Source organism: Sander lucioperca, chromosome 20, assembly GCF_008315115.2.
Source record: "Sander lucioperca isolate FBNREF2018 chromosome 20, SLUC_FBN_1.2, whole genome shotgun sequence".
NCBI classification, from domain to species: Eukaryota; Metazoa; Chordata; class Actinopteri; order Perciformes; family Percidae; genus Sander; species Sander lucioperca.
The window spans coordinates 17,835,897-17,862,062 of NC_050192.1; the positions used below are offsets into that span (position 1 = coordinate 17,835,897).

Consider the following 26,166-nt stretch of genomic DNA (forward strand, 5'->3'; position numbering starts at 1 on the left):
CGTGAAGGGAAAACAATAGATCCTGTAAGTCATTATAATGGGAAACTATCTCAAAATTATGAGCTAGTTTCTCAAAATAATTAGTTAGTATCTCTAAATAAAAAACAGATATATATCTCTCTGAAATGTAACGGAGTAGAAGTAGGACGTGGCACGAAAAGAAAAGACCCAAGCAAAGTACAAGTACCTCAAATGTGTACGTAAGTACACTACTTGAGTAAATGTACTTAGTTCCATTCCAGCACTGATTCTGTATGGGAGCCCTGCGTGACTCTCTGAGCGCTCAGGTTTAGCTTTCGTTTCTGCCTCTCTCCGGGAGATCCAGTCTGGAGACAGATGCGCGCTGAACGTTGACGGATATAGGGTGAGTATGTTAAGTACATTCCGTTGTATTTTTATTTCTAATTATTATAAGAGTGTGTAATCTTTTTGCCCTGTTAATGGAGCCTTTTGGTTGTCAGAGTTTAGTTTCCCACCGTGTCTGGATCAGCTGATGGAGGAAGAGGAGTAGACATACTGTTTTCCTTGTTGCAGCGTCCCGAAATGTTTGTTTTTAGCCTACCTGCTCACTACGTTTGAACTAAGTTACATCTTTAATTTACTGGGAAATAGATAGATAGATAGATAGATAGATACTATAGATGGATAGATACATACAGTAGATATGTAGATACTATATATAGATAGATAGATAGATAGATAGATAGATAGATAGATAGATACAGTAGATATGTAGATACTATAGATACATACATACATACATACATGCATACATACTGTAAGTATGTAGATACTATAGATAGATAGATACATACATACATACATACATACATACATACATACAATACATACTGTAGATATGTAGATATTATAGATACATACATACATACATACATACATACATACAATACATACTGTAGATATGTAGATATTATAGATACATACATACATACATACATACATACAATACATACTGTAGATATATAGATACTATAGATACATACATACATACATACATACATACAATACATACTGTAGATATATAGATACTATAGATACATACATACATACATACATACATACTGTAGATATATAGATACTATAGATAGATACATACATACATACATACTGTAAGTATGTAGATACTATAGATAGATACATACATACATACTGTAAGTATGTAGATACTATAGATAGATACATACATACATACATACTGTAGATATATAGATACTATAGATACATACATACATACTGTAGATATATAGATACTATAGATAGATAGATACATACATACATACATACTGTAGATATATAGATACTATAGATAGATACATACATACATACATACTGTAGATATGTAGATACTATAGATAGATACATACATACATACATACATACTGTAGATATATAGATACTATAGATAGATACATACATACATACATACATACATACTGTAGATATGTAGATACTATAGATAGATACATACATACTGTAAGTATGTAGATACTATAGATACATACATACATACATACATACATACATACATACTGTAGATATATAGATACTATAGATAGATACATACATACATACATACTGTAAGTATGTAGATACTATAGATAGATAGATACATACATACATACTGTAGATATATAGATACTATAGATACATACATACATACTGTAGATATATAGATACTATAGATAGATAGATACATACATACATACATACATACTGTAAGTATGTAGATACTATAGATATATACATACATACATACATACTGTAGATATATAGATACTATAGATACATACATACATACTGTAGATATGTAGATACTATAGATACATACATACATACTGTAGATATATAGATACTATAGATACATACATACATACTGTAGATATGTAGATACTATAGATAGATAGATACATACATACATACATACATACATACATACTGTAGATATGTAGATACTATAGATAGATAGATACATACATACATACATACATACATACTGTAGATATGTAGATACTATAGATACATACATACATACATACATACATACTGTAGATATGTAGATACTATAGATACATACATACATACATACATACATACATACATACTGTAGATATGTAGATACTATAGATACATACATACATACATACATACTGTAGATATGTAGATACTATAGATAGATAGATAGATAGATAGATAGATAGATAGATAGATAAGGCTGCTGTGGAGACGTAGCAGTTAAGTCAAAATCTGTCCTGCTTGTATTGACTACTATCAACACCTGTTGGGGCTGTGTTCATCATTTCATGACTGCAAAACATGAAGAGAACAGTGAATATAAGAAGTATATACATTATCAACACCTTTTGTTATTCACTTAAAGTTTGGTTTATACAGCAACGTGTTTGGTGCTAGGTGTTGACTGCTGTCGTGTTTCTGCACTGCAGTTCCCCAGAACTCCCCTGTCAATCAAACAGTGAGGTATGTTGGTTGATTGACGTGTGCTGGCATACTGTGAAAAAGACAAAGCTTTCATGAATTGGCTATAGCATGAAGCAGTAGAAAGTAACAGTAGTATGCATGATAGTGCATTGTTAGAATATATTTAGCAGATTATTTAATTCAGTTATCAGGTACCCACTCCCTCTGTTAATTCAAGGAATCTTAGATTAGACTTTCTAATAACACGTAACATATCATTTAAAGAGACGTACATAGCCAAATAACGAAACTAAGACTTGTATTTTTCCACACTGTATTTCGATTCAGTTTCTCCCATCAGACAGATGTGATATTTTAAGATTTTCTTTTAGTAACATCACATGACCTGGACAACACACACATATGCAACATATTTCAGTGCTTTAATTTGAACTGTTGCCATGACAGTAATTAAGTCTTCACATGAGACCACTGTCATCATTTTGGAATCATAGCCTGGATTACAATGAGAAAACAACTGAAAGAAAGTCAAATATTGGACTCAGTGAAAAGTTTAGACACAACTCATATGAACATATCTGTAATGCAGGGGTGTGAAACTCAATTTCACTAAGGGCCACACTGGAAAAAGAGAATCACATCAAGGGCCAGACATGTATAGTTTATTGACATGCTTTTATTTCATCGAAAAAGTAAAATATCTTTGACTCAATTATTGCATGTCTCATATAGTCTTCTCACTTACAGTTTGGTCCACATAAAGCCCTGAAATAGTGAGCAAAAAAGTTCCAAAGCCATCCTAGAATTTAGCAAATCAAGGAAAACAATGATTACATTTTCTAAGTAGGCTACCACACAGCTGACTCACAATACGCTCTTTCACAGCCGGAATATGCAAACTCTCTGCTTCTGGGGGAATTTCTGAGTCTCAAAGTCGGCAAATTTGCCAAATTCTTCTTTGAGTGTCACGCAATTGCAAGTTGAAAAACATGTTTCCCATGTTTTTGGTTTGGCGCACAACTAGGTGGGCCAAAATGATTGTGAACCTAAATTGATATGCGGGCCGGATCAGAATTTGCGAAGGGCCGGATTTGGCCCGCAGGCCTTGAGTTTGACACGTGTTGTAATGTCTTTTATTCTCTGCAGCCACACAGCTTTGTGACGTTGCCGTTGGCTTATTCTGGTAACATCCTAACACGCATATAAGCAGATCTCCATCAAAAGGTAACACCAAGTCATGTAGGACCACAACTAACGATTCATTAAATGATTGATTATTTTCTTTAGCATTTTTGAAAAATTCTATAATTTCCTGAAGGCAAATTGCCTGTTTGTCCAACCAACAGTCCAAAAATCAAAGATATTTTTCTACTATAACATAAGACAATGAAAAGTAGCAAAACCTCACAAGTGAGAAGGTGGATATAGGTAGTATTTGGCTTGAAAAAAAGACTTTACTGATTAATTGATTATCAAAGTAGTTACCGTTTATTTGTCTGTCAATCAGCTAATCAATTGATTGGTTTCAGCTCTAAATACCACCTTTTTGGTGGTCCTCTTGTCCGGAGCAGCCTGTACGGAGTACTACAGTAGCAGGGAATCTAGAAGGTCAACGCCACTGACTCAGTTTTATCTTCATTAAGGGAAATCTATGTTAGTTTTGCAGTGCTTGTGTCTACAGCTCCACTTTCTCCCTGATAAAAGAAATGAGCTTACACCGTCACAGTGTAAACCTGCTATCAGTTAACCTGACTCCGCCAGATAGATTGCTTCCCATTTTCTCGGCATATCCATCTGGGAAATTTCCGTTGGAGAACTTTTGGGAAGGGGCGAAAATCCTGGTTAGCTGATTGGATAAACCATCTGTCTACCTATGTTGGTGATAGAAGGGCCAAATCAACCAATCAGATCAACGATATATCAAACTCTTGCCGCAAACAGTCGGGAGAAGAGCGAAAACATCTTTTACATCTTTTCCTCCGAGAAAAGCCTCCAGTGCCGTTTTTTGCTCTTCTTTCAATGAAGGAATACTTTCTAATTCGGATAAAACTTGCGCGATAGCTACCCTCATCTCATCCGTGGAAGCCGCCATGCTGTTTAGACTGAACAGTTGCTTTTTGTTGCATCACACCTAAACCCGCCTCAAAACCAACGCTGATTGGTCGGTCGTTTGGCGAACGGCTCCAAATTTTCTCTGTCTCAAGATGCCAGACTGATCTGCGAGTGGAAAACTGGAGCTCGCGACATCAGGACGGTCTCACGAGGCTAACAGTGGTGACGCCACCACCTTGAGTTGTTTTTCATCCATATTCAATCCCTCTGAATTGGGGACGGTGACATATAGTTGGTACTTGCGCTACAAATCCCCCTCCTCTGTACGAGAGATACAAATTCAGAATTGGATTTAATACTTCAATTCCCCACTGACCAACAAGGCTGACATTATTCATTACAGCGAGGTGGTCTTTCTGCTGGGCCTTAGGCCTGTCGCCCATCCAACGGTGCCTGTGGTGGACTGTGCATGGCAGAGGCGTCCTCTTCCCTGAGGCAGGCCTAAACCTGACCGCATACTGCAAGGTTCTGGTTCTGGTATTCATTGCGGGTTCCCCCTGCCTGAGGAAGTGGATCCTGCATCGGCTCTCTGATGGACTCTGGTTGCTTGCCTCCTGCTGACTTTTCTCCAGCACCTCTGCCAGCTTCCTGAGCACTTGATCGTGCCGCCATCTGAGCCAACCCTGTGTCAGTGCTGTTTTGCATCCCGACAGATAATGCTGGAGTGAGGCATTGATGGTCCTGCAGCGGTCACAGGTTTGCTCTGTTCCAAGCCATTGGTGGAGGTTTTTAGGGCTCGGGAAGGTGTCGTATGTTGCCTTAATGAGGAAACTGAACCGAGCCTGTGGCAGTTTCCAGAACTCTGCCCAGCTGATTGCTCGGCTCGCGACACCCTCCCAAGTTGTCCCCCGCCCCTGCTGCCCCCGTGCCACAGACCTCACTCTGAGCTCCTCCTGCTCAATCCTGGTGACCTCTGCAACAACAAGGTCCTTCCTCTCCTTCCTGCTTGCCTTGGACCATAAGATGGGTGGGTCGTTCCATCCGAGGCCTGCCCACCTTGTCTGGACCATGCCCACGACTTGTTGATGTTGCAGTCTTCCCATCACCTTCTGCACCTCCTCCTTGGCTCCATTTCCTTCCAGTCTCAACTCTAGCATTTGCATCAGCCACTGCCCTGTCAGAGGAGCCCCTTAACTCCATCACCAGCCTTGCCTTCTCCTGCTTGTAGCCCAGAGTGATGGATTTCAGGGGTAGCTGGAGTGAGTTCCATTCATACAGGCCAGCAGCTGAGAAGCACCTTGGTAGGCCGAGCCATTTGCGGATGAAGGAGTTGGCTTTCGCCTTCATCCGGCTTACGGCTGATGAGGTGACTTCGCACAGCTTCAGAGGCCACATCACCATTGGGTACAGGGTGAAGTGATAACACCACACCTTGTACTTTCCAGGTAGCCGGCTTGCGTCGATCTTGGACAGGCCTTCTGACAGCTGCCGAAGGATGATTTTTCCCCATATCCTTGTCTAAAAAAACAGAAGTATAACGTCTTCCCAGGCTTCGGATGGGCTGATCCACAATGCGGGGGATGTCTTCCCCGCTGATGGTGAAGATGACTCTGTCATTTTTCTCCCCCTTTCGCAATGAGAGGCTCCTTGACTTCTGTGACTTGAACTTCATCCTGGCCCAGGTGATCAGCTCATCCAGCCTCTTGAGCAGCCTGGATGTACATGGGGCGGTTCGTAGCAGGCAGGTGATGGCGTCCATATAGCTCCTTAGGGGCGGGAGCCTCTGGCCTGTAGGCAACCGGACCCCACCCACCACCTGCCTTGCCCCGATCAGATTGACCTCGAACGCTGCCACGAAGAGGATGGGGGGGGGAATGGAGCATCCCATTGCGATCCCTACTTCCAGTTGTTGCCAGCAAAGTGCTTTCCACATTTAAACATTTTTTTCATGTTTGGTTTGGTTGTTTATAGGAATAAAAAGTTCTGTTGGCCAAGGGAGAAGAAGCTGTTTTTGAGTCTCTTTGCTTGGCTCTTTATGATGATGCATGAAGATGCTCCCACATGGCCGCACGCAGGATTTTAGAAATATCGAGAAGCTAGGGGGCTTCAGGGGCTTTAATTTACCCTGAAGAAAGCTAACTGTCTCTGAGATTGTGGGAGTTTAAGGCTAACACTAGACACAAAAATGTTGTTTTTTTCATGCACTGGTCAGATTTTGAGGTTTTTAGGCTATTTTGCTTCCATAACACGTCTTCTTTCAGACTGATGGAAAGAAAAATAAACACTCTATTTGACTACACTTTTTCTATTTGATAAATAATTGTTTAAATGTAGGCAAAGTAGTCAACTGGGGAAGTTTTACATTTCAACTATTTTAACTAGCACATATCACCATGAAACTTCCCCAGTTGATTATTTACATCAGGGGTGCCAAACTTAATTTCACTAAGGGCCACACTGGAAATGAGAATCACATCAAGGGCCAGACATGTAGAGTTTATTAACATGCTTTTATTTAATCAAAAAAGTCAAATATCTTTGACCTTATGATTGCATGTCTCATATAGACTTCTCACTTACAGTTTACAGTCGACATAAAGCCCTAAAAAAGTCAGCAAAGAAAGTTTGGTAGCCATCATAGAAACAAAGTGCCAAAAAAAAGGTCGAAAAAAAGTGCCAAAAACTTTGAAAACGCGAAAAAAGTAAAAGTAGGTGGGCTGAAATTTTTTGTGAATCTAAATTGATATGCGGGCCGGATCAAAATCTATAAGGGGCCAGATTTGAGTTTGACACGTGATTTACATTAAGACAATTCTTTTTTCGCATTACCCGTTTTCTGAAATGTTATGTTTAAATATCCAAATGAAATCTACAGACACAAATGGACAAAGTGTGATTAATTAAACAACCTAAATGTGTATTTTGGATGTTTTCTTTCCAAGTCTGAAAGAAGAAGATGATGTTAGGGAATTAAATTGAATTGAAAATTGACCAGAGCATTGCAGTGCAGTGTCTCGCCTTAAGACCAAATCCTCACGCCGTGGCGTTGAAACCATCTCTCCCCAGGTTGTTGTCAGCATGCAGAGGAGTGTCCAGCTGGGCCTGCTGCTTCTGGTGGTCCAGCTGTTCCAAGAGGGTCTGGGAAACATCCCAGCAGTCACCCTGGCGGTCCTGGGGTTCAACGTGTATCTTTACATGTTCCCTGCTGCTCCACCGATAAAGGTAGGGTCACATTAGGAATATCCCTTCAGCTCCTTAAACTCTGCCGTCGTTATATTCAATTTTGTCAATTTGAAAGCAACAATTCAACATCTTTACAGGAGCAAAACTTGTACCTTTTACTGCATTACATTGTATTTAACAACTTTGGTTTGTAGTTCCTTTGCAGATTCAGATTATTAATGCAAAATGTAAATCAACTACATAAACTACAGACTATTTTATGATGGGATCACACCAGCCGTAGTCTCCACAGCCAGTGGCGCCAGCAGCCGTAATCCTGTATGCACTTTGCGTAAATTCTTTTCTGTGAGACATGCAAAGCATCTAATGACAACGATGCGTAAATTCGCACAGGAGCAGCAGCCGACAGCAGCTCTGTACGGCTCTCTGCTCTGTTCACAGTAATCATTTTCTCACTAATTATATGTTATTTCACCAACAACCCATAATCAGAAGAACTGCAGATAAACTGGTTGCTATGGACACTGAGTATCTAAACCCAAGGACGGAGCTATAGCATGTTGTTTGAATCATGTGTGTGTTAACATGGACATGAATGTAGCGGTTATGAGGCATATCCTGTTTTTGATCATATTGGGGATACGATGTTTACATGGCACAAAGAGAAATCAGATTATTCATATCTCGCTCTCTCTCTCTCTCTCTCTCTCTCTTACAAAACGCTTCAGTTAAATATTTGTATGATCTGGTCATCGTTAGGGGTGAGGGGAAAAATCGATACAGCATAGTATCGTGATATTTTTCCGTGGCAATACTGTATCGATACACAGACGCCAAGAATCGATATTTTATTATATATATGTGTTGGTCAGTTGTCCACTTGACAATCCCATTTTGCAGCAATAAAATTGAAGTGAGATGAACAAATGAAGAAATGTATCTTTTTAGATAATACAGATGTTGACAAAGTTTCCTTTTTGGGACGTTGTTTGAAATTGGGGGAAAAATTGAAGTTGAAAAAAAACGTCATAAATTGCAGTATATCGCAGAATATTGCAATATGTTTAAAATTGCAATAATATTGTATCATGACAAGTATCGTGATGATATCGTATCGTGAGGCCTCTGGTGATTCCCACCCCTAGTCATCATGATATGATAAAAGGAGCACACTCAGACACATTAAATATTATAAGAACAGCTTCCGCGGGCGAGTGGTTTTTGTGCGTAGGCCTACTATGAAATAGAATCATGTCCACAGCGCTGTGGAGTAAGATCTGGCTACTCCACAGATACATTCTGGGATAGGGGAAAATAAACTCCCAATCACAATCGTCTTGGGCGGTGCTAAGCTCCGGACGCAGCGGCAAAATAGTCTCGGGAAGGAACTTGTTTTGATGGAAAATTTTAACCCTGCAAAAGAAAACGCCCCGTGAACATATTCTTTGTAAATCTTTACAATCATTCCCCAAAAGAACCAAGCAGGCCTGTCTTGTTGCACGATCCAAATTTTCTTTTGCTATTTTCAGCGTGTAGCTCGCTAGTTTGAAGTTTTTATATTCTGTAGCTAAGGGATTTGAGAATGGCAGCACACAGAGAGCGGGAGGTGAGGGGCGAAGCTTGGACTTTAGGAACACTCTCTCTTTCCGAGATGACCTGCGATTGGCCAAAGTCTTTCATCACAGCTAGCTTATCTAAAGCCTGAAAACAGAGCCTAACTAGAGCCAAGAGGGGCAGCAGAAGTTTAGTTTTCTCGTAGACCACTTGAAATACAACATGAAGAAAGGTTATTATGGATTGAACAACACCAAAAATAAAGTGCCTACCACAGCTTTAAAGTGCTCATATTATGCTCATTTTCAGGTTCATAGTTGTATTTAGAGGTTATATCAGAATAGGTTTACATGGTTTAATTTTCAAAAAACACCATATTTTTGTTGTACTGCACATTGCTGCAGCTCCTCTTTTCACCCTGTGTGTTGAGCTCTCTGTTTTAGCTAAAGAGTGAGGCATTGCACTTCTATTCCATCTTTGTTGGGAGTCGCACATACGCAGTACCTAGGTAAGGACTACTAGCCAGTCAGAAGCAGAGTATGAGGGCGTGCCCTGACAGTAGCTAGGTAAGGACTACTAGCCAGTCAGAAGCAGAGTATGAGGGCGTGCCCTGACAGTAGCTAGGTAAGGACTACTAGCCAGTCAGAAGCAGAGTATGAGGGCGTGCCCTGACAGTAGCTAGGTAAGGACTACTAGCCAGTCAGAAGCAGAGTATGAGGGCGTGGCCTGACAGTAGCTAGGTAAGGACTACTAGCCAGTCAGAAGCAGAGTATGAGGGCGTGCCCTGACAGTAGCTAGGTAAGGACTACTAGCCAGTCAGAAGCAGAGTATGAGGGCGTGCCCTGACAGTAGCTAGGTAAGGACTACTAGCCAGTCAGAAGCAGAGTATGAGGGCGTGCCCTGACAGTAGCTAGGTAAGGACTACTAGCCAGTCAGAAGCAGAGTATGAGGGCGTGCCATGCTAGCAGCTAGGCGAGCATTATAACGTGTGTTCCAAAGTGACCGTGTTTGTCTCTGAAGTAAAGGCTGGACTACAACAGAGCTGTTTGGAGCAGTTTGTGAACAGTGTTTTCTGTTGGAGATGGTAAGTCCCTTTGGGGTGGACTTTGGGCTTTTTCACTTTGTAAACCTATAACGTGCACAAAAAAGATATATAACACGATAAAGGAAAGGGAAAAAGCCAAAAATCATAATATGAGCACTTTAAGTAAAAGATCTAAGTAGGCTACTCCACAGTTCGTTCCACCCTTGATTACAGTAAAACATTGTTATTCCTACTTTGTGTCCATCCACTCCTCAGGCCTGTGTGAGCCTCCAACATGTGTTCAGGGATAAGGAGTGGCGTCGCCTCTTCCTGTCCCCGCTGCACCACGTGGACGACTGGCACCTCTACTTCAACATGGTGTCCTTCATCTGGAAAGGGATGAGGCTGGAGGGGCGTCTGGGTGCAGCCTGGTTCCTCTACCTGCTGTCAGTCTTCTTCCTGCTCGACGGACTCGTCTACATGCTGCTGCAGGCGGCGCTCACCAAACTCATCGAGGACTCGAACCCGTTCGTGGCGTTCAGAGACGAGTGTGCTGTCGGCTTCTCAGGTACTAACTGTTTCAAGTCTCATATATTTCACAGATTAAAAAAAAAAGAAAAGAAATTAGCAACAACTCTGATATTTGATGAATCTTGTAGTGACTTTTTTAAACAAAAATGCCTAAAATGATCACTAAAAATCACTTAACTTCTACGATGTGACTATCTGCTGGTTTTCTGTCTCCCATTATGGCAAAGTGAATCTGTTGGAGTTCCGGAGGGTTGGTGGAACACAACAAGACATTAAAATAGGTCAGCTTGTGCTCTGGTAAATTGTGGTTGCATTTTTCACTTAAAGACCAACTGTAGGAGCCATTTGTATCCACCTTTTAGTTAGGTTAATTTAGTTATTATTTATTTTAGCCACTTTGGGGAGTATTGCACTGAGTGTGGCACGTCACTGGGAATTAGGTATATTTACAGGTGTGGCAATCAGTGAGGGAAAGGTGTGGATGGCGGGGAACACACAGTTCTTACCGTAGCCGTAAGCACGCCACAATACTTAATTAATCAGCACTGGGTCAAGTACTATTTTATATGAAATACACTTTTCTACTCTTATAATAAACGGGAACACCACCCAAAGAGAATCGATGCCTGGACTTAAGATCTTTTTGCTACGCGTTGAGAACACCATGGCATCCATGCCGAGGCTTACAGGATAGCCTCAACACCAACATTTTACACACCTTTTAATAAAATATGTGATATTTTATGGAGCAAACAATTAATCGATTAATCATTGAAGTCATTTGCAGACTAATCCAAAATGAAAACAATCGTTAGTTGCAGCCGTAAAAATATCAATTTGGCCTAACATGTAGGAGCTAAATTATTTCTCTTTTTCTTCTGATTTCAGTTACCTGCTTAGGTGATATTGAATGTATCCTGTTTCTTCTAACCATCCTCGTGAAATCCATCCCTGAGTTTTTATATATATATACATACTTTGTTATCAGTTTACACTGAAATTCATTTTGCGTTCCTGAGCAGCTCGGCTCGAAAAAAAAATGAAAAGTACACACAAAGTTAGACAACAATTACACATATAGTAAAAAAGATGAAAACGCATCAACAGCCATGACAAAGAAACATGTTTCGTGATATATCCTCGAATGCTCCTCAACACCCCTCTGTTTCTAGGTGTCCTGTTTGCTCTGAAGGTGGTCAGTAACCATTACAACCCAGGGGGTGTGACCTACGTGTTGCATATCCGTGTGACCAATCGCTTTGCTAGCTGGGCGGAGCTAGTGCTCATCTATCTAATTGCTCCCAGGTGAGATACCGTACCGACTACAGATCACAATGAACCAATAGGGCACTCCAGAGTGTACCACGAGATGTGTAGTGTGTGTGTGTTTGTTTTTTTTCCCACTGCTCTCCTTCAGGTCTTCTTTGGTTGGCCACCTGGCTGGGATCCTGGTGGGTCTGCTCTATACTTGGGGACCACTGAAGACCATCATGAAGAAATGTGCAGGTCTGAATGTTGCTTTCTTAAATACAGATGTTTGTGTTGGCTGAGTTTCTTCATCCTGTAACGTGTGTGTGTGTGTGTGTGTGTGTGTGTGTGTGTGTGTGTGTGTGTGTGTGTGTGTGTGTGTGTTAGGGGTGGGGGGGAATCGATACAGCATAGTATCGCGATATTTTGTGTCGAGACAGACGCCAAATATTGTTATCATTATATATGTGTTCATCAGTTTGTCTGCTTGACAATCCCATTCTGCAGCAATAACATTGAAGTGAGCTGAACAAAAATGTCATTCTAAGAAATTTATCTTTTTAGATTTAAAAAAATAACAATGACAAAGTTTCCTTTTTGGGACATAATTTGAAATTGGGAAAAAGGTAATGAATTTTTATTGCAATATTTCGCAGAATATTGCAATATGTGTAAAGCTATAGTGTGTAGTTTCTGCCGCCCCCATGAGGAATTCTAAGGCAACAAAACTGTCGGCGTGTCCACATGATACAAGCCTTCCGTGATCGCCACCCCTGCGCAGTTGCTAGTAGCCAAGGAGGACAAGGAGGATTAAAAAAAACATGATGGACTCTTCAGAAGAGGTCATTATCTTCACTCGAGTTTCTGCGAGCGAAAGTCGCCGGACGCCACAATCTTCTGAGCATAGTCATACTGAGAAATCCAGAGAGAGTTGTGTGGAGCTGATAGTCTTAACTAGCTTTGTAGCAACTCATTTGGCAATGGCTTGAATATAACGGACGTTCATTAATATCAAAAAGTTACGCACTGAAGCTTTAAAATATATCGCAATAATATCGTATCGTGACATAAGTATCGTGATGATATCGTATCGTGAGGCCTCTGGTGATTCCCAACCTGTGTGTGTGTGTGTGTGTGTGTGTGTGTGTGTGTGTGTGTCTGATTCTGAGGGGTTCTTCACTGAAATTCACTTGTTTCTTTTCTCCATCAGAGTTTGTATCTTCAGATATAAATGCTCCACGGCCAAGTGCATTCTTCAGCTCCTCAGGTATTTGAGAAAACACACTTGAAGGGATATCGACTTACTTTGATCACTGAATGTGTTCAGGTTTTGAGTTATGTAAATCCACCGAGGGTAAAACCACGCAATGCTGACAGAAATGTTCAAATCCTACACATGGTGACTGTGATGACAGAAGGAAATGGAGAGGAGAGGATTTATTACATGCTTAGATAGCAGCTGGATACACTCTGGAAATAAATAATTTAATAAACCCAACAAATCTGTAAAAAATATGTTTCTGTAAACGTGCAAATAATCCTCCAGGGAGGTTTATATCCTAGAAACTATGTGTGTATGTGTATATATTTCAAACTAATTCAAATGAACTGCATGTTCTCATTTATTCAAAGTTCTGTTTTGAAAAGTGGCACCCTCAAAAGAAATGAGAAGTACACAGAGCCATCCATTGTTGCTTACTGTTGGATTAATCTGTAATTAATGTGGTTTTTTTGTGTGTAAATGCGTGTGTAGGCTACAGCGGGACTAGACAAGAAAACTCACAAGATCCACAGCCTGCAGAAGATCATATTGCCGATGATGCATCTGAATATACAGAGTCTTATATCGCAGGACTGACGGAGGACGAGCAGATAGAAATGGCGATCAGAAGAAGCCTGAATAACAGAGGTAAAGAGTAGAGCTGGGCAATATATCGATATTATATCGATATCGTGATATGAGACTAGATATTGTCTTAGATTTTGGATATCGTAATATCGTAATATATATAAGTGTTGTCTTTTCCTGGTTTTAAAGGCTCCATTACAGTAAAGTGATGTCGTTTTCTGAACTTACCAGACTGTTGTAACTGTTCTATTATTTGCCTTTACCCACTTAGTCATTATATCCACATTACTGATGATCAAAAATCTCATTGTGTAAATATTTTGTGAAAGCACCAATAGTCAACACTACAATATCGTTGCGGTATCGATATCGAGGTATTTGGTCAAAAATATTGTGATATTGGATTTTCTCCATATCGCCCAGCCTTAGTAAAGAGGGCTCTGCTGCGCGGTGGCTGCTGTGTCTAATAATATCTAATATTATTATTATTATTTTTTTTTTTGAAAATTATATTTATTTGAATTTTTTCAAAATTGACACACCATAACACCACACACATAACCTACCATACACATACACATAACTTTTATCAGGATCTATGTCCATATATACACACCTATACATACTGTATATACACATACACACACATATACAACCATGTTTAAGAGAAAATAAAAAATAAAAAAATAAATAAAATAAACCCTGCTTTTTCCTTGAAACAGTACAGTAGCATGAATCATTTTTCCCCGTTGCCGTATGTTAGTTTTTCCATGGCTAAGCAGTTGGAGAGGTTCTTAAACCATAATCCCACTGAAGGTGCCTCAGTGCTCTTCCATGAGGTAGCAATACAGTGTGTTTAGCCTGTAGTGAACATACATTGATTCTTTTTTTTAATGAGCAATTGACAATCTTGTCTCAAGTGGAAAAAGACCAAGGATGAAAATATTAGGGCATACAGGTAGCGTCACAGAGGTAATGTCAGACAAAGTCTGTACAACCTTTTCCCAGAATTCTCTTATTTTTGGGCAATTCCACTGAAAATGAAATAGTGTACCCTCTTCTAAGCCACATTTAACACATAGGTCTGGGTTATTCTTATTAAAACGATGCAGAAGAAAAGGAGTTATGCAAGTGTGCATAATTCATTTAAATTGTATCGGTTTAAATCTGGTGTTGATAGTCTGCGTCTGAGCTGTTTGACAAACTGTCTTCCAGTCTACTTCAAATATCTAATATTCTAATATTATTTAGATTTTTTAGGACAAACCAGGCAAGGAGAAACTGAGCCGCCCAATGAGGAGGAGGTGAGTCCCGAGGAGCTTATGCTGCGTTCTATTTACCTCGGAACTCGGAAGCCGGAGCTGGGAATGACGTCATACCCGAGCTGGATGCGTTCCATTTAAAAGTCTGATTTTCATTGTTTTCATTAGCTCTAGCCCGGTTAGCTATTGTTAGCAATACCAGTTGATAACAACGCATTACGCCGTTTTTTGTGCATGCAAACAGCGTAACAACATGTCCACAGATAGAAGTCGAACATGCCTGTGTGAACGACTGATTTAGTGAGACACAAATAAGACAGAAGTGCTGATAACTAGGGCTGTCAATCGATTAAAAAAATGTATCTAATTAATTACATACTCTGTAATTAATTAATCAAAATGAATCGCATACATAATTGACGGTGCCTGAACCGATACTTTTTAAGAAAGTAAAAAAAGAAAAGAAAAAAAAAGGGTACTAAACAACAGTCGGTGACATTAAAGAACGGCTTGTTTATTGCTAAGGCCATATGGTCAAAATTAAATGATTTAATAATAATGTATAACAATAACAATAACTTATTTCACTAGTAAATTGCTGTTGAACGACAAAAACAACCACCAGGTGGGAAATGGACATTTACAATAACTTAAAAATACACCACGAGACTGTAGTTTACCAGTTTCATTGAACGCACCGTCTGTGTTGTTTTTCCAGGCTAAAACACAGTCAAACTTTACACCGTTTAGAGTTAGCTGTCAGTATTTTAACCGTGTTTAATCCAGCTACTAGCTAGCGGTAGGCTAACGTTAGCTGCTGTCGAGTATAGTGTTAACTAGCGTCACGTGCAGCGGTATTTGTGTTGCCTGTATCGTCTTCAGAGCATCAGAGAGAAGTTCAGACATATCAGTGGCACCAGATTTCGGTAGCCAGGGTTGGCAGGAAGAAGATTTTTACAAGTAAATGTTCCAGTTAATGATCCAGGCAGCACATTATCGTCTCCCTCCTTCATTTTACAGTCCAATGGTGGCTAGAACGGCTGGAATGGTTTTTTTTGCGTTATTTTGACAGCCCTACTTATAACTTTATGTTACTGCAGCTTTCACAACTATTGATACAGGGGGCAGTAATGTTGGATTTTGAACTCGGCCTACTGCGAGGTTGTCCGAGTTCCGAGCTCGGAAATCCGAAGTCAGGGGGCGTTTCCGACTTTGACCTCGGAAAATCCGAGTTCCGAGGTAAATAGAATGCGGCATTAGTAGGAGAAGTTTGAGGAGGTTTAAACAAGACAATGGTGGGTCATAAAACACAGGGCTATTAAGCGGGGGAGCGGAGTTCGTGTCCGGGAAGAAGTTAAGCTAAAAATGCAAGACTTTCACCCAGGAAACGGGTGTTTGTGTCCTGGGAGTACTAAGGGGACCGGTGTTTTAACCCAAGCCACAATCTTATTTCTAATCTTAACTAGTTGTTTTGGTGTCTAAACTTAACTGTCGTCGCCACAGGAAGGTCATCTTTTGTAGGCTAAACTCAGTTGTAACGGCCGCTGTCACGATCGCCACCTCTTGCTGCCCTGTTCCCGGCTCCCAGTCACCGTTTCTCGGCGTATCGTAACCGTAACGAACGCTAAACTTAACTATCATGTGACCGGTATTCGGTAATCGCAATTTCTTAGGATATCGTAACAAACCCGTTCATGATGTGTTGCAAGACTGCCCTGCCCCCGAAAAACGCTCCCATAGGTTGTTTGTTCAAGCAGCAACTACGAGTAGAGCTGCTACCAGCAGTGGGTAAGCGCCATCAGAGCGCCACACGTCTATGTAAGGAGGAAGGTTGGGGAGGTGGATGGGTCAAATAAACAGGACTTTCAGACAGGAGGAGACCGGGTTTAGTAAAGGCCAGTGTTTTTAACCTTACGAACGTCACATTCACGTGTTTAACCGGAAGTGAAGTAACGTCTGATTTGAACCCAAACCGCAATCTTTTTTCTTAACTTAACCAAGTAGTTTTTGTGCCTAAAACATAGACAAACTGTGACCGTTTCACAACATTAAAGACGGGTTTAAAACTGCGACTGTACATTCTCTGGTTTAGATATGAGGATAGAAAACGCTCCTGTAGATCGTATTAAAGGGTAGGAATAAACAACACATATTGTTGTATGGTTTGTTGGACTTGTTGTGCTGATAATTTTAGAAGTACAATGCTATCAAGGAATGAATGGATATTGGAAATGCTTGATACGTGATCTGAACGGCAAAGTCTCTAATAGTATTCATGAAACATTTGTGTTTATGTCTCCACATGATGATCCACAGCCTGCAGAAGATCATATTGCCGATGATGCATCCGAATATACAGAGTCTTATGTCGCAGGACTGACGGAGGAAAAGCAGATAGAAATGTTGATCAGAAGAAGCCTGAATGACCGAGGTAAGACAGAAAGATAACAATAACTGGACAGTGGTTGCTGAACAAAACATTTTCCAGGCAATCTGTTTAAAGTAGAGATGTACCGATACCGATCCCAGTATGGGATAAAAAGTTGAGAGTCAGTATCGGCCGATACGCTAGCCTGGCTCTGCCCTCCTACGTACTTCCGCTCAATTTTCATTTTCCTTCAGTACTCCGTCTGGGTTCTCTTCTTGGGTTTTCTCCGGTCAAATATTTGGCGGCAAGGGCGAGGGCTGCTGAAGCACCCCTAAAAAGGAGCTCAGCACCCCTAAAACTTGGAGTAAGAAATGTTGTTATTCTAACATTTTTGTTCGTCTTTGACAAGGTTAAATAATGTCCAAAACATACTCCGTAGTTTGTGGTTTAAAATGTATGTGTTAAGGATGAAAATGAAAACATCCCCGCTTAGCAAATGGTATCATCCTCTTCTCTTCTTCTACTTCTCCTCTGTACCTGCACCGCTCAGCACGACCGTCATCCAGCGCGAAACACACGCAGAGTGAGAACCCGTTATGTAGTGTTGTGAATCAACTAAGTTGCTCCAAAGCTGTGTCTCACAAACCATATCAGTGAGTACCTAAATCACGTGTACACCTTTAATAACGCCGCCTTCACACTGGCAGTTGAAATCCGCTCCGTAATAGGCAATACGCCCCCAGCGGACGTCGTACTACACCGTGGAAAAGCTTCGGAAGCGACTCACGAAAATGGCAGAGACACTAGAAGGACTGATAAGTGTCTGAATGTACGATTCTCTATGACCTCTCTTATACAGATATAAATAGAGAGGCTGCTGCATGGAGAAAAGTTGCCCAGGACGTTGATTGTCACGTCAGTTAAATGTGATATAGGGTATAATGTCAATAGTTAAATGTGATATAGGGTATAATGTCAATAGTTAAATGTGATATAGGGTATAATGTCAATAGTTAAATGTGATATAGGGTATAATGTCAATAGTTAAATGTGATATAGCGGTATAATGTCAGTAGTTAAATGTGATATAGGGTATAATGTCAATAGTTAAATGTGATATAGGGTATAATGTCAATAGTTAAATGTGATATAGCGGTATAATGTCAATAGTTAAATGTGATATAGCGGTATAATGTCAATAGTTAAATGTGATATAGGGTATAATGTCAATAGTTAAATGTGATATAGGGTATAATGTCAATATAGGGTATAATGTCAATAGTTAAATGTGATATAGGGTATAATGTCAATAGTTAAATGTGATATAGGGTATAATGTCAATAGTTAAATGTGATATAGGGTATAATGTTAATAGTTAAATGTGATATAGGGTATAATGTCAATAGTTAAATGTGATATAGGGTATAATGTCAATATAGGGTTATCATGTTAAATGTATAGGGTAAAATTCATAGTTAAATGTGATATAGGGTATAATGTCAATATAGGGTATAATGTCAATAGTTAAATGTGATATAGGGTATAATGTCAATAGTAAATGTGTATAGGGTATATGTCAATAGTTAAATGTGATATAGGGTATAATGTCATAGTAAATGTGATATAGGGTATAATGTTAATAGTTAAATGTGATATAGGGTATAATGTCAATAGTTAAATGTGATATAGGGTATAATGTCAATATAGGGTATAATGTCAATAGTTAAATGTGATATAGGGTAAAATGTCAATAGTCAAATGTGATATAGGGTATAATGTCAATAGTTAAATGTGATATAGGGTATAATGTCAATAGTTAAATGTGATATAGGGTATAATGTCAATATAGGGTATAATGTCAATAGTTAAATGTGATATAGGGTATAATGTCAATATAGGGTATAATGTCAATAGTTAAATGTGATATAGGGTATAATGTCAATAGTTAAATGTGATATAGGGTATAATGTCAATATAGGGTATAATGTCAATAGTTAAATGTGATATAGGGTATAATGTCAATATAGGGTATAATGTCAATAGTTAAATGTGATATAGGGTATAATGTCAATATTTAAATGTGATATAGGGTATAATGTCAATAGTTAAATGTGATATAGGGTATAATGTCAATAGTTAAATGTGATATAGGGTATAATGTCAATAGTTAAATGTGATATAGGGTATAATGTCAATAATTAAATGTGATATAGCGGTATAATGTCAATAGTTAAATGTGATATAGCGGTATAATGTCAATAGTTAAATGTGATATAGGGTATAATGTCAATAGTTAAATGTGATATAGCGGTATAATGTCAATAGTTAAATGTGATATAGGGTATAATGTCAATAGTTAAATGTGATATAGGGTATAATGTCAATAGTTAAATGTGATATAGGGTATAATGTCAATATAGGGTATAATGTCAATAGTTAAATGTGATATAGCGGTATAATGTCAATAGTTAAATGTGATATAGGGTATAATGTCAATAGTTAAATGTGATATAGGGTATAATGTCAATATAGGGTATAATGTCAATAGTTAAATGTGATATAGCGGTATAATGTCAATAGTTAAATGTGATATAGGGTATAATGTCAATAGTTAAATGTGATATAGGGTATAATGTCAATATAGGGTATAATGTCAATAGTTAAATGTGATATAGGGTATAATGTCAATAGTTAAATGTGATATAGGGTATAATGTCAATAGTTAAATGTGATATAGGGTATAATGTCAATAGTTAAATGTGATATAGCGGTATAATGTCAATAGTTAAATGTGATATAGGGTATAATGTCAATAGTTAAATGTGATATAGGGTATAATGTCAATAGTTAAATGTGATATAGGGTATAATGTCAATAGTTAAATGTGATATAGCGGTATAATGTCAATCGTTCGGTGTCTGTTGCTAGCTAACCAATTAGCATTAGCAGGTTTGTTTATCAGTACCATAGCAACGCACATCACGTGCGTCTTTTCTGGTCAGTCGTCATGGAAACATGAAGCCCTGGCCAGAACCATAGTCTTTCTCTATCACTCTGGCCCTGGCGTTTGGACCAGAGTGAAAAAACAAACCTATCACTGTATACTACCAGTAGGCCTATGTGTGAAAACACTCACTGTGGCTTTTTAAATGAATTGTTATTCATTCCTAGATTTATATCTGTTATTTTTCAGTTGTGGCTGACTATCAAACTAGACAATAAAAGAAAGTTTAATGTTTTTCTTTTGCTGTATTTATTCATTCCTCACACACAGAGGATTTAACCTGAACCAGGCTTAACTCCTGAACTCATAGCATCTCTCTCTCTCTCTCTCTCTCTCTCTCTCTCTCTCTCTCTTTCTCTCTCTCTCTAAATTGACATATAGAGAATAGTGGCAAGCAAAACAATAACTACTCATACTCCTATACTAACTTATTGGCATTAAGTAGCCTATATTACATTTACTTTTTGTAAAATTATTTTTCACCACATTTCTTCATAATAAAGGAGGAGGAAAACAACAGGGAGAGTCCATAAGGGATGAGAGGGAATTGACAAGTGAAAGAAATGAAGAGACAGAGGGAGTGCAACATAGAGACCACCAAGCCAAAGCAGCAGAGACAGAAGAGAGCTGTTCAGACTTAGGGGATAAGGACACTGGTCCTAAACAGTTAAAGCTGTCTCAATACCCTCATACTTTGACGTTGAGGACGTGCGCTAGAAAGATGCGAGCGAAGCCATTCGGTCCGTTGTGGCAACGCTGCCGAATATCCAGAAGTTAAAGCCCGAGCAAGAACAATCTTTGCTGAGTTGTGTTGGTGGCCATGATGTTGTGGCCCTCCTCCCCACAGGGTTCGGGAACAGTTTGATTTTCCAGCTCGCTCCGTTAGTGGTGAAGGAGTTGGCTAAGGCTAACACTAGCGATGCTAATGCTAAATATAAGCCGATAGTTGTTCGGTCTACCCTCTTGTCGCACATGCGCATGACATATGCCACGACCAAACGTCAGTAATTGGTTATTGCAGATCCAGAGTGGCTCTGGGCAGATCCAATAGTTTTAGACTTCAACAGAGTACCCGCCTTCAAGGAAGTTAACTCTTGTCAATGGAGAGTGGCCAGACTCTCTGTACAAATGAAATGTACGCTCAATGGTGTTTTTTGCCTCCAATGGCGCCTTCCAGGCAGCTAACCCTAACCTTAACCCTAAACATAACCATTGCCGCGCTGCCTGGGAGGAGACATTGGGGGCAAAAAACACCAAAGACCGAAATGTACCAGAGTCTGGTAGGACCAGGCTACCGATACGCAAGTTCAGGAATCTGAATCGCTATCGGGAAGGAAAAAATGGTATCGGACCATCTCTAGTTTAAAGTTACTAATTAAAGGCAAATAAATGTCAAAAACTCACAAATTGAATGTTTGATTTTTTTGATTTTTTAGTACGGAGCAGGCGGAGAGAAACGGAGCACCCCATAGAGGAGGAGGTGAGTCCCGAGGAGCTCAGGTCGAGGAGATTGAAGAGGTTTAAACAAGACGTTTCCAACCCGGGGAGGGGCAGGAGAAGAAGATTGTAATGACAGAAAGAGAATTCACAATATCTTTTATCATCAGTTCCTTACTAGTCTCGCATAGCCAGAACCTTCCTCCACAGCGCTGCGGAGGAAGGTTCTGGCTAGTCCACCAGCAGTTAACCATAGTCAGAGAAAGGTTATGGACATCCAGCCGTAATGAGGGACATCCGGCGGAATTTCCGGCACCACCTGAACAATCCCGGAAATGAGTTACCTACAGTACATCCCAGCTGTTTGTTGTCAGGCGTTGTAGTGTACTGAACATTTTTTAAACATTTTAATGCAGAAATTCTTGATACTATATCTTCAACACATCTGGTTTGTGTGTCTGGGCCCTATTTTAACGGTCTAAGCGCACGGCATGAAGCGCCTGGCGCAGGTGCGTTTAGGGTGTGTCCAAATCCACTTTTGCTAGTTTGACGGCGGAAAAAAGCATCTGTGCGCCGGGCGCATGGTTCTAAAGGGTTGTACTTAGTGTCTTCATTAATCAGAGGTGTGTTTTGGGCTTAACATGCAATAAGCCAATCAGAGATCATCTCCCATTCCCTTTAAAAGCCAGGCGCGTTTGGACCCAGAATGCACCTGAACACACCTCCCTGTAAGACCAGCATGCCCAGAATGCACCTGAACACACCTCCCTGTAAGACCAGCACGCCCATGGGCGCACAGATGAGCGCAGGTGCATTTGCTATTTAAACGACGTGGGCGCTGGACGGAAAATTGACAACGGCGTCGGTCTTAAACTAACAAAGACACTTGCATCGGGCTTTGCGCTGCGCTGGGTGCAAGATAGGATCCTCTGGGTCATTTTGGAATTGACAATGCCAAAAGTTCAAGAGTGTAAACTTTGTGGTTCTGTTAACATTACGATTTTGCATAATAAAGATGAACTGCCCTCCAAATTCTGCTGGCTGTAATTATTTTATAAAATATTGTTCATCATTTCTCCGTCAAGTATCAGGAGGAGAACTTGAGCTTGTTTGGTTCTGCTTCATTGTCAGGACAAGAGATGATTCTGCGTCACAGTTTTGCTGCAGTTTAAATACTGAACAAAATTAAGAGCAATGCGAACATTTGCAGGTTACCTTTCCAGTACCGGTGCCACAGCAGGTTGCATCTCATATCCATTTGATTTTGATGTCCGTAGCATGCCAGGAGCCGTTAGACAGGCAGTGAGAAGATTGATTGAGTAGCGTGAGTTGTATCTGAGAGTAGCTGGCTGGAGTGGTTTGTTGTATTTTGGTGCACAGCCTGTGCCTCTAGTGTTTGTTTGACGTTTCCGACCCCTGTGTTGTCTCCCGAGACCGGGCTTTTTCACGGTGTGTTCAGGGGCCAGGCAGCTAGCGGATCAAGGAGAGATGCTACGATTTGAGACAAAAATGAAATCGCACTGAAACCATGCAGGAACTCATAGTGCACCTTTAAGACGCACTTTTATTCTCTGGCTTTGTATTGTAGGGCTGCGACAATTCGTCGACGTAGTCAACATCATCGATTACGTAAATGCGTCGACACAAATAATTTGCGCCAACGCATCACGTGTAGAAATCTAAAAATAACATGGCTGCCTCCAGCAACAGCGCAAGTATGGATTCCTCGCAAGTTCAACAACACGTTGAGAAAAAGGCTCGCACGCGGTCTTCTAAAGTATGGGAGTATTACACTCTTAATGCCAACAACAACGTGGTAGTCTGTAGACTTTGTAAAATGCCTCCCTGAGTCAAGATAACAGCAGCAAAAAAGTTCTGTGAACCTTTTCGTCCCTTTCCCTCCCAAGTAGAGTTTAGATTCACTATCCACTATCCCCGGGCCGGGCCCTTGATCAAGCATTTGTGTTTTTTTAATCATTACTTTATTAGCCTAATTGGGTGGGGAGAAAGCTCTGCCTCTCCAGCTTCTCCCGTAGCTCTGGGTATATGTCCTGTACTGAATTGAGTGTGAGATAAACTGCTAAAATCGCGTCTCCCCCATCTGCAGCATTGTTCACGGCCAGTGCGTAAACATGCAGACCGTGCCGAAGGACTGCAGTATTAATTAGGTGATCGAGACAAATAATTTGTCGCCGCGTCACGTGTAGAAATCTAAAAATAACATGGCTGCCTCCAGCAACAGCACAAGTATGGATTCCTCGCAAGTTCAACAACACGTTGAGAAAAAGGCTCGCACACTGTCTTCTAAAGTATGGGAGTATTTTACTCTTAATGCCAACAACAACGTGGTAGTCTGTAGACTTTGTAAAATGCCTCCCTGAGTCAGGATAACAGCAGCAAAACACCGCAAGTTCTGCTCACCTTTGCCTCTCCAGCTTCTCCCGTAGCTCACCCGTATACAGTATGGCCTGCGCTGACTTGAGTGTGAGATAAACTGCTAAAATCGTGTCTCCCCCATCTGTAGCACTGTCTTCGATAATTGCGCAACCAGGCCAGATTGTTTCAGATATCTCACGAGTCCTTCATTAACATCAGTTATAACGGCCCATGTATTAAAAAATTGTCGGGTTTAAATCGGGCTCGGGCTCATAATTCCCTTCCTTTGATTTCATATGTTGCTAAAATTGCACTTTTCTTACTGTAAGATTGAAGGGAGAAGAGCTTATTCATTATTTTACCTACTGTTACAAAAAGCAAATACAGGCTACTCTTTTTGCCCTTGCTCTGTTTACTCTAAGTTTTTATTTTTGTATTCCTCCTGAAAGTGACTTTATTTTGTGGATGGATTGATAGCCTACATCTGGCTTCAGGTTGCACTACGAATTCATTTTACTTGAACAGTGCTGTGTTAAACAATTTTAATAAATAGAGATTTGAACCTTATTGAAATTTGTTTTGTGTAAATTGTTAATAATTGAGCAATGGGAAAATAATCGCTTATTGAAAAATTAATTGTTAGATTAGTCGACTAATCGAAAAAATAATAATAATAATAATAATAATGAATCGTTTCAAAAATAATCATTTGGGACCGCCCTATTGTATTGTGTTTAAACTGTTTTTCTTTTCTTTTTTTCTTTTTATAATCTGATTTCATGGGTTTTAATTTGTGTTTCAACTTGTTTCTATTTAAATCTTGTTATATTTCTCCATATCTATGTATATATCTATATGTATGTGTGTTTTATGCTTGTATACAATTTGTTTTGTCTTTGTAAAGCAATGTGGTGCGAAAGCTTTTGAAGTGCTATATTAATGAAATAAACTTGATCTTGTTTTAAATTTTTTGGTTTTCTGGATTATGTGCAGAGGCGGGAAAAGTATTCAGATCCTTTACTTGAGTAAAAATACCACACTGAAAATACTCCACTACAAGTACAAGGTACAAGTTCTGCATTCAACTGAAGTAAAAATATGTAAGTATTATCAGCTAATTGTAATTAAAGTGTTTTCCTGTTATATCTGATGTTTCTGGATTAATATTCCTGCTGCATTAATGTGTATGTTGCATTTTGCTGCTGTAGATGTTTAAGGTTGTGCTCATTTTAACTCCTAGGGACTGTTCGTTATTTATAAAAAGTGCCACCGGAGGAGTTTTGGGATCTTTAGTAAAGTTAGACTTGACCCTCCCTTCATCAGTAAAATATTTTCAATGACCCTCCAAAGTGATTGTGAAAAGAGGGATGACCCTCCACATTAATTTACGAATGCCTTCTGTACTGGTTAGCACTTGGCAAAGATGTGGCAATTAGGGCTGGGCGTATCGATCTAAATATCGATAGACGTCTCTCCAAGTCTGTGCGCAGTGTGCAAACAGCGTCTCGCTCTCTCTCTCTCTCTCTCTCTCTCTCGCTCTCTCTCTCTCTCTCTCTCTCTCTCTCTCTCTCTCTCTCCCTTCCCCCTCCCTGCTCTGCCGGAGGCGGAGAGCGGAGAGTCAGAACAGTTATATTCATATTTATACATTGTGGTTTTTGTTTACTTATTTTGCACAACTGACCTTATTTTTCACAGATATCTGTGTGTAATAGAAGGTATTTTGGTTGTGTTGTTGAATTTGTTATATTTATATATATTTTTTATTATATTTTTATTGTTATATTATTTTATTATTTTTATACCGTTACATTGTTTTATATT

At 39.7% G+C, this 26,166-nt stretch overlaps 1 protein-coding gene across 2 annotated transcripts; it reads left to right on the top strand.

Annotated features, from left to right (window-relative positions):
• Positions 1-116: 116 nt before the first annotated feature.
• LOC116053300 (rhomboid-related protein 4-like) lies at positions 117-22,485 on the top strand. 2 transcript variants are annotated; one of them, XM_031304343.2, is made up of 12 exons: positions 117-364; positions 2,413-2,496; positions 3,604-3,681; positions 7,576-7,731; positions 10,547-10,838; positions 11,974-12,106; positions 12,219-12,307; positions 13,260-13,316; positions 13,803-13,958; positions 15,159-15,202; positions 17,477-17,591; positions 21,969-22,233. In XM_031304343.2, exons 4-12 carry the CDS (start codon positions 7,588-7,590, stop codon positions 22,100-22,102), a joined length of 1,164 nt encoding a protein of 387 aa, XP_031160203.1. In that variant the 5' UTR covers positions 117-364; positions 2,413-2,496; positions 3,604-3,681; positions 7,576-7,587; the 3' UTR covers positions 22,103-22,233. The 2 variants fall into 2 exon arrangements, with proteins under 2 accessions (XP_031160203.1, XP_035852072.1); XM_035996179.1 differs by lacking the exons at positions 15,159-15,202; positions 17,477-17,591 and having other exon boundaries at positions 21,969-22,485.
• Positions 22,486-26,166: the final 3,681 nt, after the last annotated feature.